The sequence below is a fragment of the Telmatherina bonti genome (genome assembly GCF_933228915.1).
Source record: "Telmatherina bonti genome assembly, chromosome: 10".
Taxonomy (NCBI): Eukaryota; Metazoa; Chordata; class Actinopteri; order Atheriniformes; family Telmatherinidae; genus Telmatherina; species Telmatherina bonti.
Window position 1 is genome coordinate 13,400,255 of NC_136628.1, and position 14,059 is coordinate 13,414,313.

General features: G+C 41.1%; 1 protein-coding gene across 1 annotated transcript; it reads left to right on the forward strand.

Moving 5' to 3' along the window:
- Positions 1–4,544: 4,544 nt before the first annotated feature.
- On the forward strand, positions 4,545–14,059 carry pitx1 (paired-like homeodomain 1; the record flags this gene model as incomplete). Its single annotated transcript, XM_079247239.1, has 4 exons — positions 4,545–4,590; positions 9,132–9,281; positions 10,396–10,598; positions 13,511–14,059. 4 exons carry the CDS (start codon positions 4,545–4,547, stop codon positions 14,057–14,059), a joined length of 948 nt encoding a protein of 315 aa, XP_079103365.1.

The following is a 14,059-nucleotide window of genomic DNA, read 5'->3' on the forward strand; positions in this document are numbered from 1 at the left end:
GACTGCTGTAATTGAAAGGCATTTTTAAACAAACTGGTCAAAGCATGGCGCTCATCAAAAGTCCTCAAAGAAGCCCGTTATGGTGGTCAGCTGTTATAATGCTGCAGTGAAAGGAAATATCACTTTAACCAGCATTATGTTTATGTTCGGATGAAAAACTGGAAGCCGGGCGTCCGATTTTCATCAGCACTAAGCCAAAAAGTGCTGCTGAGTTTAGACAAAGTGGAAAAGAAGGGATGATGCCTCTTTTTGAAAAGATGATCTATGCTCCAGATCTGTTTACTCTGGTAATCTCTGAGCACTGTGTAATCAAAACATGGCTAATTTCACTGCCTATTGGAAACTGTGACATCTGCGTTACACACACTTCAAGGGGGACTGCTTCAAAAGGGGAAAAAAAAGGCAAATGGGAAGCATCTATTCATCATCATAGCTCCAGTGATGAGGATGACTTCATCCTCATCTGCTCACACGTTTTGAAGAGGATATGTATCCTCTATTCTAGTGGTGGAAACTTTATGTGGTAGATATAAGTAACAACAGGCTGTTCTATGTTTGAACATCCGGGCAGCCTGTGTTGTTCGGGTGTTTGCCTTGTCCACATGAAGAAGAACTCTCTCCAGCTCTGCTCTGAGTTAGAAAAACAGCTCTGACGTAACAAAAGGTTCTCTATCCTGTGGAGCTGCCCAGCATCAAGCTCACACTAACCCTCCTGATTGATTCTGCAGAGTCTGGATGACACACTTTTCAAAAGCACTTTTCTGCTGTTCGCCGTGCGGAAACAGGCCTTACATGTTAACGCCAGCGACTCTGCTTTACTGTGATTGTCCTCAACGGGGAACTTGCAGAGTTACTGATGGAAAGACCAAAGATGAGAAAATAAATAAATAAAGAAGTCCTTGTTATTGTGGCTTTGATGATAAAAAGCCAACAACGCTGGAAATGTTACCCAAAGAAATGATGACTGATGTGAATAATGAAGACGTGATACCTGCGTGTTAAAAGTCCTAAACGCAGACACATACTTACACCATCAACCGCCTCCAAACTTAAAGCAACCCCTCGGCAGGGCGGGAGCTTGTTTCCCACCTTCCAAGCTTTTATCAGCCATTCTGTTATTTGGGAATGACTATTTACGCTGCAGAGGTGACCATCAGACAGGTCCCGGCCACAGACGCTCACCTCCTCCCCCTCCACGTCCACATATACACACACACACACACACACACTAAATGGTCTAAATAATCCTGCCACCTATTACACAGGAGAGAAGAGGCCACGGCCTCACCTTCAGGGTACTACTTAACTCCTCGAGTCACTCGTTGAGTAATCACAGCATTCTCCTCCTGCCTACTACCTAATTACAGTGTGCGCATGTGTGTGCATGAGTGTGTGTGTGAGTGCGAAAGCCTCATTATTTAGCAATGCAGGCCTCACAGGTAGACAATTACACAGGCTGATACTGAGTGTTATAACTAGTTTGTGGATGCAGCTAAGCTGGGGTCAGTATTGAACCTCGAGTACACACTTGTACTGCATGCAGCCATAAAGGTGCATAAAGGACCTGCTGGGCATAAAACTGGCATAATTTGCTCATATTCAGCTTTAAATAGTGCTTTCAATGTGTATGAGCGTTCTATGGTCTCTGTTGTTGTCTCCTACATTTGAATTAATCTCAAGATATGTTATATTCTTATCCTAGAAGCTGCTGGCAGTAAAAAGACAAGTGTCCGTGTTGTTTTGCAAAGTACTCACCTGCATGTAAAAATAAATTGATTTCATTTTTAAGGAGTGAGCTGTTCCATGAGGGGATAAACAGCTGACGTGAGGAGAGCTGAGAGCCTTGGGTCCTGCTGAGAGAGAGGCACCATGGGAAGGAGGTCTGAGGGAGGCCTGCAGCTCCCCCTGTAATCCCTCCAGGATCCCTCTCTCAGAGCTGGGCTTTGCTTTGTGCGCAGCTTTTGGCTGACTTAAAAAGGAAAGTGTAAGGGTGCGACAAATTTCACACTTTCTCTCATGTCTCAGGCCAAAAGAAACTCAGTATGTGGAGCTGGAAATATTCTCTGCCTCGCGGGCCCCGCGAGCAGCGCACGTTTAAATCCGCCCTCAAAGAGCGCTTTGTCTCCAACATCAAGTTTTAAGCATCCAGACACCCCGAAACAGAAATCATTTCTCCAGAGTTGCTTGTTTTTTAAATCTAAACACTTTACTGTCTGACTTGACTTCCTGACCTGTTTTGTTACTTTGCCTTTTTGGGCTTTTTGTCTGTTAATCTCTGCGGTTCTTTCAGTTTATTTGCCTTTTTTCCAACATTGTTTTGGCTTCATGCTTTGCCCCTCTGCTGCCCTGCGACAGCTTCCACACAAAGGCTGGACTGTTTTCATCTGCCGTCCTTTTACAGAAAACATTAGTCTAATTATTTCCTGAGTGACGTCACTTTTATTTAAAGATAGCACGTATTCAGCCGCTGTGCCACATTTTCAGGGTTTAATTCCCAAAACAAATAAAATATGCTGCAATTAGCACTGTAAAAATGTTTTATTGGAAGGACAAAACATTACTTAAAACTGTAGCAAGAATATATAGCTTTAAAATATTTTTTAAAGTAAAAAATAAAACGTAATTTATTGGCCTCTGCTGCAAAAAGCGGAACGTTTCTGGTTGGAAGATTCAAGTTAATTATTGAAAACACAAAAACTGAACCTGTTGCCACCAAATTATAGAAAAACTGTTGAAAATGTTTAAAGATGAGCTGGAAAATAATGTTTGGCAAGTTTAACATGAAACGAATATTTATAGACATAAGTTTAGAAATATTCTTAGTCTGGATATTAAATTTAAAAAAGGCAGAAATTAATTCCAGTTTAAAAGATGGAAATGTGTGTTTCCACAAACAACAGAAACAAAAAGTATAACGTTATTTTTATCGACCATTGAAGGTTTAGAGATCAAATAGATACTTTAAAAACTGCACTAATATTTCTTATGAAATGGATTAATAAAAATATAAATCTTCACATTTTCACGCCGTGACGGGTTTTCTTTTCATAACATTAAAAACACTCATTTTTAATTTATAAGGAAGTTGTTTCATTTATCTGCTGCTATGACGTTCTAGTTTTAATATATAGCTATATTATTATTATTATTATTATTATTATTATTATTATTATTATTATTATTACTAAAAGTTTGTCATGATTTTACTCGTTTTCGGGGAAATAAAGGTTTATCAGGAGATGAGTGTGTGGACACAGTATGGGATGATGGAATAAAACATCATGGAATAATAATAATAAAAATGGCCTAAATGATGAAGACTGGAGGTGCAGCAGGACAAAGATTGTGACAGTGGGGAGTAAACGCTGTGTCTTCAGTGGCCGGGGGGAGGCTTGCGATGTAGTGACGTCACCGTGAGGCGTGCAGCCGCGCGCTGGAGAAGAAAACCACGGCAGCGCCGCAGATGCAACCAAAGCGCTGATAACAGAGGACGCAGCTTTACGCACAGGCGACCCTAAAGTGGATTTAATGAGCTCCTGCATGGGGACACTGTGAGCTTTTATTTGTTTTTTCTCTTTTTGTCGTCTGCTGGGAACTAAACCGGTGAGTACATCACGCGCCTCGTCTCTCAGGTGATCAGATTTCAGTTTTGGAAACCGACAGATGTCCAACCTGCATCTGACTTTTAGGTCTATTACAAGTCAGGTCTCAGACACATTGTTTAAAGTTAAAATATGAACGGTTTACTCTATTAAACAGCTTTTATTGGTGCTTGGTGGTGGATCAGAGAGGCTGCGGAGCGGAAAGAGGCCAGAGGTCGAGTGCGTTCAGCTTCACGCGCACCAGCCATTCCTAGAAATTCAAAAACCAGTATTTTTTTTTTTTTTTTTTTTTGTAAATATGATTTAGAAAAAGCCTGATGTGTCAGAGCACCGCTATCAGCCAGATGTGGCATGTATAATCCTGCTGCAAAGTGAAGGCAAAGCGAAAATAAGAGTGAAGTGCAAGCGTGCGTGCGTGCGTGCGTGCATGCGCGCGCCCTGGAGGGACAGAGAGCTGGTGAGTGAAGATTTACTGAGGACATAAAAGCAGCAAAGGGATTCCTGTAGATAAGAGGGGGCTCTGTGTGAGAGAGTGTGCGTAGTGTCATGGCAAAGGTAAACTTTGTGTCTGGGATGGGATTGGGGGGGGGGGGGGGGGAGCATCTACGGACTAAGTGAATTATGGGATAGCGTTTGGTGAAAGGCCGTTTGATGCTCAGATATTTATGTTTTGTTTGTTTATTTGTTTTTACTATCCGTGTCTTTCTTTACTCTGGTTTCCTGGTAAAGTCTGATTTTATGTATCTGAAAACAATATTTGAGAATTCAGATGAGAACACAAAGAGTTCAACAAGAAAATGAAGTGAATTAAAACTCTGGAGGATTTTAGCTTTACTCTCACTCCGTGTACATTTCTGATGGTGCTGCTGGTCTAATTGGGACACATTTCTGAGGCTTCTCTGGTTTTGTAAATGTCCTCTTGTTTTTTTTCAGGTAACTGGAATGGAACTGAATCTGTCGAAGAATGTGATTTCCTGCGGGGACCCAGGTATGACCCATCCTCTCCTCCTTTATCCAGACTGATTTAGAGAGAACTGGGAATATTAAATCACAAGAAAACACTAAAACGTTGCAGCTGAGACTATGTCGACTCGGAAATCTACTGAAAACAAGCAGATGCTTTGACGAAAGTCACATTTTATTTGTTAAATTCAGCTGCATGTGTCACGTCTGGCAGGTTTAAGCTCGCGACAGGCTGCTTGTTGCTTTGCAAGGCTGATGCGTGTTATTCAGCCTTTAAAGCGCATTTTAAAAACAAGTGAAGCCAGACGGAGAGCAAAAAGCAGAAGTTCTGTTCAGAAAGGAAACATTTCCTGTAATATTTTCTTGATTTGATAACATTTAAGCTCAAATAAAATCAGGATTGTATCTGACTAACAAGACAAAGGTGGAAAATAAGCTCTGAAATATCCAGACGGCGTTAGAAGAAAGTGTGAATCACACCAAAACTGGTTGTGTGTATCTTTTTCTGTTTGTTTGTTTTTTTTTTTATTAATTTCCATTCAATTCAATTAAATTCAGTTCAATTTCATTTATATCGCGTCAAATCACGGCAAAGCCATCTCAAGACGCTTTACAGACAGAAAAAAAAAAACAATGAAATCCATTCAGGAGAGATTTTATAATAAAAATCGACTTCGGCTTAAATATTAATGTATATTTAACAACCACTTGCTGCCATGAGCCTGATTTGACTGAACTGGTTTGATTTTGTTATAAATGACGTCAACAATTTTTTTTTTAAATTTACAGTGTTTTCTAAAGTCAAACCTTTATGCATTTATATCACGACATATCGAGGGAAATCTGTTCTACAAGAAGGAATAAGTAAAAGAAACCCTCTTACATTGGAACTGGCCTCCTGCCTGCCTGTATTCGTGTGATGACCATTAGTGGCTGACTTATTTGGACTACACCTGCATTCCCTGTGGTTGTTTGTTGGTTGTCAGCCTCCAGGTCAAACAGCCCCTGGACCAAGCAGGGAAACCATCACCAAGGCAATAATCAGCTCTGTCCTTCTCCAGTTACCCACCGTGTCCAGTTACATCTCCACCACTGCCTCTCAGTGTCCTCGCCAGCTTCAGTTTTCTATATGCTTTGTTTTACAGCCAATGGTTAGCTTTGTTTTCTCTGCTTTTGCCCAGAGAAGGAACAAAATACACCAAGACTGTACTTTGTGTGTGTGTGTGTGTGTGTGTGTGTGTGTGTGTGTGTGTGTGTGTGTGTGTGTGTGTGTGTGTGTGTGTGTTTGGTGTGTGTGATTAATGGCGTTCGCCGAGTTTATTTTCACTTCTTGGAGGAAAAAATATGAGTGTTTGCATTGCTACTGGCCTTTAACCTGTCCTGCCGGATGGAAAGGCTTTTTAACTCATCCATCACACGCAAGTGCCCTCCACAGCCGCGGAGGAGCGGGACGTGGGCAGGGATGGAGGCTGAGCGGGATATTTAGATCCTGCCTGCTCTGTGAGGACGGAGGAAGAGCTGTAGTTTGGCAACCTTCTGTGTGCTGTAAATCCCACAATATTCCAGTGGGGTCCTGAAAGGTGACTGGGTTTAGAGATTTTTTTTGAGCTGTGATCTACTACATCTGTCTCATATGAAAGACCAGTTTTGCCTTTTGTGGACAATATGCTATTTTAATCACCTGCCATTTTATCCAAGAGTGGGTTGTGTACCCAGTAACCTCTACTCACACGTAGCGTTCAGTAAACCTGCATAGTAAATACCACCTGCAAATGAACCCTCCATGCTATTATCAATGTGTCTGGGCGAGCCAGTGCCGCTGACTCGGTTGTTGGCCTATTTTCAATCAAACTAGTCCGCATCTGTCATTATACTGATATATTGTGCAGATGATGCACCAGGGCTGGGAAGCTAAATTTTCTGATTCAGCTATTAAATAGATAAATAAAAAACGAATAGTCATATCTAACTATGAATGCAGGACCTTGAATGAGTCCGGCCATTGGCTGCAGAGAGGCTGAGCACAGACAGTAAAAAGCAGGCGATCGTTGAGAGTTTAACAATTGTGTTTCTAAAGGCCTTCAGGGAAGTTTTCTGGTTGGACTGGGGTTCCATATCAGAAGTCACTGTCATACAAAGGCCGAAAAAGCGAGACACTGGCGCCGTTCGCACTCCGGGTTTCAGACGGGTCCAGCCGCGCGCAGAAAGCCATCGGTCAATCTCCTAGAGATGAACTTTTCCTCTGTCTCCAAGCGAGGACAAGAAAAGTTAGTCCCATAGATGTTTACCTGGTTTTCTTTGTGGATGTAATCTGGTCATTAATGATTTTATTTTTCTAATCAGAAATGTGAAAAGAGTTGAGTAATTGTTGGTTGTTTAACGAAAAATATTTAAGGAACTTCTTTAAATATACAATAAATTGTTTTAAAATCACGCTTAACAAACTGGTGCATCATGAGATGAGGTCTATAGGGGTTGAGTTGCATCTCCAACGGTGTCCAGCACAAAAAAAATAGTTTAAACTACAGATTACTACGCAAAATGGCCAGATAAAATCCTCTCATCACCTGAAGCCGAATTTTCAACTCGGGCGTTTTTTCTTTTCTTTTTTTTTCTGTTTTTTTTTTTTTTTTTTTTTTTTTGTCAAACAGGCGCACTTTAAAACATAAACATTTTATAAGGCTGCATGTTTAAGATTCACTGCAGCGCAAACAGAAATCAGAACACCTTCCAGAGAGTCCTTCCAGTCAGACAGTCCAGCATGAGGCATTGTGTGGCCACACACACGGTCCTTCCTGCACACAGGTAGCCTCCAATCACCAACTGCTGAGTCTGACTACTTTATTGTTGCTTGTTTTAATTCTACTTTAAAGATTCACATTCATTGTTTTCAATTACTTTTCTTTTCACTGTCCAATTTCGGTATATTTGAATTTCTTTATGTATTTATCTGTGCATCTTTTGTCACAAAATTAACCTTTAGCTGCTGAAATAACCGCATCGGTTCTTCTGGAAAACATTACCAGGAAATCTTATGATAACCTGAAAAACATCCAAAAGTTCTGCCGAGACAGCTCTTTGCGGCAAAACCTAGAATTTCAGAAAGAAAAAACTGTCATTAGACTACATGATAGTCTAATATGATGGTGTCACGACCAAACCAACAGAAAATGGACGCAATAAGTGCGTTTTTGTCTTACAGAGTGCGCAAAGTTTAAACCTTAGAAAACATTTTTGCGTTTTTTATTACAAACACAGCAACAAAGCAGGAGCTATAGAGTGGAAGAGGTTAATTTGGTTGGCAGAAATAATCCTCAACACTGGTACACACACCTACATGGAGGCCGCCGGATGTGTGTGCGCGCGACCCAAACCACGCTGGCTGTCGTTTTGTGCGTCAGTGGCCAACAAATGTGTCACCATCAGTAGCTTCATTCACGTGTAACCAGGTGGAATTTTGTGCCCCATTAGTCATTATGGGAATGGAAGCCACTTTACTCAAATAAAAGAGCATCTTACATAAATCTGCTGTAAAAAAAACAAAACAAAACAAAAAAAAAAACCTGATTGTTGTTTGACTTGTTTGGAACTGTGGCGCTTGTCTCCATCCAGGCACACGTGAGATTTGATGCGCCATTTATTACTCCAGGTTGTCTCTTTGTGAAACCGAACCAAGCTGTTTTTTTTGTCTTTTCACAACACTCCGCATTCATGCACACAATGAGAGTCGACATAATCGTGCACCTTTCATACAGAGGAAACAGTAAATGGGCAGAACTGCGTTAGATGGCAAATGTTTATTCAGCTTAGTACATATCAGAGATATATTGTGTGGGTGAGTGTGTAAAGAAGCGCACCCAGGTGCGTTGCTCTGCACAAATTTCAGACATGCCTGCGCAAATAAAAGACCGTTTACTGCCCCAAAACAGTGCTGCTGCGCGCCTTCAAACAGCAAATAAATACACAGGTAAATCATTTGAGTATCAGAAGCTAAATAAAAGCACTTTTAAACATTTTAAATCTGATATTTTCTTTAACTGGAAGCATTTAATGTCTTCTGTGCATCAGAGTGAAGAAGTTTCCCGTTGCGCATGGCAAGTAAGGTGTTGTCGCCCAACATTTAGCTATAATTAATAGCGCCTCATTCATTTGTCAGTCTGACGTCAAAGTATCTTGTCTGGGTGGATATTCACAGCGGACAGGTTTAGTGGGTGGGACTATAGGTTATTTTGGGGAGGTTAAACGCACCAAATGGGTGGGTCTCCTGTGTGAGAACCGGAGCTTCCTCTTGGTTCGAGCCCGCAGAAGCTTGTCTGTCCACCGAGTAGAAGGAGGACGCACTGAGCCACAGAGACCCTCGAAACGGAGCAGTGTGATCCACGTCTGTTTTTTTTTTTTTTATGTGGAAGAGAAAAACTCTGGTGGAAAAAAAAATCTTTTCTGCGTGGTTCAGGCGCTCATGTCGCGGTGCGCGCGTGGATTCTATAGCTGCTGAGGAAAGCTGTGTGCATCCCAGGACTCATCTCGATTATTCTTTTTTTTCCCCCACGCATCCTTCTCTTCAAGGTGGGATGAATTTGGACAGAGTCTCAGAGGCAGTGAGAGCCCCGCCGCCCCGCGACGTGGCCGCCGCGTTTCATTTACAGCGAACTTCAAACAGCAGCCGAGAAACTTTAGAGAACTCAAGCAGCGAGTCTTCAGACACAGAGTTGGCAGGTATACAGAGTGCTTTTAGCAACTCCATTCCTTCTTCTGAGCGCACAAGTTGGTTTTATAAACTGTGGTTCGCGGCGCGCAGTCAGACATTTTCCTGACGGTGCAGAACATGGAGACATGTTTCCACTGTTTGCGTGTGCATTCTTAAAATTCATCCAAAATTAAAAAAGATGAACCACAAATCTAAATTTTTGTATTTTGTGTAATTTGGTGTAATGGACAGTGATAAAGTGCGTTTTTCTGTAGTTCCACACCACTCTTTGTTTATAGCGCTGGCGGAAAGTAACACTTGGCAGGATGTCGGAGTCTGTCACGGAAAAATGTGCGGAAAGGCCTGGCCTGTAGTCAGTGGATGCATTAAAACAAACGATAAATACTGGGCCCATCCACCCATCTAAACTAAAAGCCAGGAGGTCTTTATCAATCTGAATTTTGCCACATGTGGAAAACAAAGGTTTCCTTCTAAGTTGCTGTCTGCAGTAAGAACAGAACAGAGGATTTCTGTCTTCCTCTCACTTCAGCTGATCTGGGATTTCAAGTTATAAAATTGTTGTATATTTAAGTTCCTTTTTATGTTTATTAAACATTGAAGACAATTTTCATTGACCTTTGCACGTGTGCTCCCCTTCATTTTTTAAGCAATCTCGTTAAGACAGGAATAAGAGATAGCAGTGGGGAGATAAGAGTGGCTTGACCTCTCTGGAAAGATCTGTTAGTGAAAACCGAGACAGCTTCAGGTTTGTTTAAAATAATCCATGCAAAGTTTCCCAGCAGGTCACTTCATATTTCGTTTAACTTCATAACCTGACTTTATGAGTCCATTTTTTTTGGAGGAACAATAGAAATAGGTTCTAATATTTTCTTTGTTTATTTAATGTTTTATTTCTTATTGATCAAGTGGTCGTGCACGCCATGGAGCCTAACCCCGCTCTGCAGTAACCTGACAGGAGAAGCCTTAACAACTCCAATGTCCATCATAGTTTCTTGAATATTTATTCTTTCTTTTTTTTTTCTTTTTTCTTTTTTTTTTAATAAATGTGTTTTTTTATGTTAATTTGTTTTCCTTTTTTCCTTTTTATTAATATTGTTTTTCGCTGTGCTTTATGATCTACAGAAAAGGACAGGAGCGCTGAGCACAGGAGCGATGACGGGAACGCGGACGACCCCAAGAAGAAGAAGCAGCGGCGGCAGCGGACTCACTTCACCAGTCAGCAGCTGCAGGAGCTCGAAGCCACGTTTCAGAGGAATCGCTACCCGGACATGAGCACCAGGGAGGAGATAGCCGTGTGGACGAACCTGACCGAGGCCAGAGTGCGGGTAAGAGGCCAGCAGGCAATCCGCCGGACGCGCGTAAATGGCGCGTAAAGACTAAGGAATCATTCATCACATAAGAAGCAAAGGGGGTAATTATGGATTTTTTTAAGAGTAGGGAAAAGAGTGTTGTAAATCATGAAATAATGAAAATAATAAATAGATAAAATTTTATATTAGAACCACTTTTTAAAACCTTCAAATAAGATTTTCCCTTTTTTTTTTTTTTTTTTTGCAAATTGGCCGAATTGACCCAGAAAATCAGCAAGAACGATTTCCAACTATTTAGTATCTATTATATTTATTTGATTTTCGTATTTGAAAAATACTTAGACAATCGTAAACAAAATTGACTATAAAATTAAAACGTAAAATATAACAATAGGTTTGTGGAACATGCAGGAATCCCGCTTCTTTATACATTAAAAGTCTGAAAAAATTAACAGAAGAAGTGATGCAGTCCTTTAAAGAAGTCATTTCAATTGTTTAACCCGTATTTTACTTAACGTGGGCATCATTGACAATTACTTTAAGCTGTCCATACATACTTTTTTATTAGTTGCTATAAACTATTTGCCATTTGGTTCTTTGTATTGTTTTGCGTTTCTCTGAACGACTTGCGCGTCACCGAGCCGCTTCTGAACAGTGTTTAAACAAACCTGTAACACACACACACACACACACACACACACACACACATATATATATATATATATATATATATATATATATATATATATATATATATATATATATATATATATATAGATAGATAGATAGATAGATAGATAGATAGATAGATAGATAGATAGATATAAATATGTGATCTGCTGCCAGGGAACAGAGACGCTTTCAGAGCTGAAAAAGTGTTAACAGATATTAAATTGCAGTCATCCCTGACTGTCAGATATGCTGCATCTTAAAAACCAAATCTCTCCTTCAGAGGGCACGAGCGTAGTTCGTAACACAGCTGCAGTATACATAAAGCCGTGTTATGTTGAAACTCAAGCAAAAATGCATGATATCTTCAGCTCTTTGGATTTGCTGGAAATGAAATTCTTTTCAAGGCTGTATCTAACCGGTAAACTGAGCCTTGAGATTATTTGCGCTTTGATTTTTATCACCAAGGAGACTTTTCAGCTTTCCAAATCTACAACTGTGCAAGGAATAAGAGCAACGTATGGTTTTACACACACACACACACACACACACACACACACACACACAGAGAGAGAGAGAGAGAGAGAGAGAGAGAGAGCCAGGGGAAAAAAAGTGAGAACCGCGCGTTGATCACAAAACAATTGCAGTTGGTTTTCATTTACAGCAACTGGCGCCTGAAAGCCGTCCTTGCAAAATCCGCAGTCTCAGATTGCATAAAACATACATACGGTTATTTAAAGTACCGTGGGGGGAAAAAAAGTTTCAGAACAAGTTGATGGTGCTGGATTTTCATTTCAAGAGCCAAAGGGGGAGTGGGGATTATTTAACAATGCTGCCTTTTACAGTGGAAAAAGAACAGGAGAACATTGTAAAGACACTATTAATATTGCTTGTCATTTGTTAAAATGCAACATTTTCAAATGTCTGGAAATTATTTAAAGGCTTCTGTTTAATTAAACTCTGAATCGCGAAACGACATTATTTTTATACCACTGAGCCTACATTTAATTAGTTGGGTTTTTTTTTAGCTCGTTAGCGTGGCATTAAAGCCTGTTTCTTTAGCCTTTACACTGCAGTGTGTGTTTCCTCCTCAGCTTGCTGCCACATCGCTCACGTCTCTGTGGACACTTTGTCGCTTGCAGACTGCTCTGCACCGCTATAAATAGCTTCCACTGCTCCTTCAGGTGGATCCATTTGTAAACTGTTTCTACAATGAATTAAAAATGAGTGCTGCTTTTGTGAGGATATCCAGAGGCCTGTTTCTGCTTTTTCCGACCTACAGCAGGCCTGATGGGAACTTCGAGGAAAGACTCTTATTTTATCCAAAACTAAATAAGGGTTTTCTCATTTCACAGATCATTATAGCTACTAAGTTAGTGATCTTTAATAAACTACAACGCTTAAACATAAAGCATCAATGTGGAACAACTTGGTTCGCTTTAAAATACTTTTTCTGTAAGAGGTGTTTTTTGCAAAAGAAAGCGTCGTTTAGCTGGATGTGTGTAAGAGATAAAGCATTACAACTTGTTCTAATTTGAACCAGATTTCCGAAGCAGCAAACTGGGAGGATTGAATGGATTTACTGAATAAGACTGCGGACCAGGTCCAGTTTGATGTGAACTAAATGCACCCTGATAGGAACGAGTCAACATTCAGGATTAGACAGATTTCACTCGAAAGAAATAAATACTTTTTAGATATTTAAAGGAGGGGGAAAAAAACAGTCTATTCGGATACTCACAGTTGCCTTACAGAAAACAAATGACAAGAAAATGATTTGCTATAAAACTGATCAACTGAAAATGACGCAAAGTCTCCTGTCAGCGCAGTATAACACGAGCAGCTTATTGATTGATTTAGCTTTTGTATTTTATGTGCTGTATTGTAAAGAGTGTCGTGTGTGTGTGTGTGTGTGTGTGTGTGTGTGTGTGTGTGTGTGTGTGTGTGTGTGTGTGTGTGTTGTGTTTTTGGGGGGGAGGGGGGTTAAAATCACACGGAAATATAAGTTTGCTTAATTAAAATTAGCGCAACATGAGCTACAATTGGTGACATTTGATTAAAGCGTCATTCTCTTCGGGAGGATGATTTTATAACTTTAACTAGATAATAAATGTGGAATAAGTTTATGATGGTACCACATATACGTGTAATTAGATTTAGGCACCCAAAAAAAGGAGAAGTTCAGGCCATTTTCTAACATTATCCATTACCCCCGCGCGACACTCCTGCTCCGGTATTAACATACGTTCATGTTGCAGGTGTGGTTTAAAAACCGCCGGGCCAAGTGGAGGAAACGGGAGCGGAACCAGCAGATGGACCTGTGCAAAAACAGCTACCTGCCGCAGTTCAGCGGCCTCATGCAGCCGTATGACGACATGTACCCGGCTTACACCTACAACAACTGGACCAACAAGGGCCTCACTCCGGCGCCGCTGTCTACCAAAAACTTCACTTTCTTCAACTCCATGAGTCCCCTCACCTCGCAGTCCATGTTCTCGGCGCCCAACTCCATCTCATCCATGACTATGGCGTCCGGGATGGGTCATTCCGCGGTGCCAGGCATGCCCACCCCGGGCCTTAACAACATCAGCAACCTGAACAGCATCGGCACGTCCGGCATCAACTCAGCCATGTCGTCATCCGCGTGCCCGTACGGACCTCCTGGCTCTCCGTACAGCGTTTACCGGGACACTTGCAACTCCAGTCTGGCAACTCTGAGACTCAAGTCCAAACAGCATCCGACATTTGGATACAGCGGCCTGCAGAGCCCCGGCTCCAGCCTGAACGCGTGTCAGTACAACAGCTGA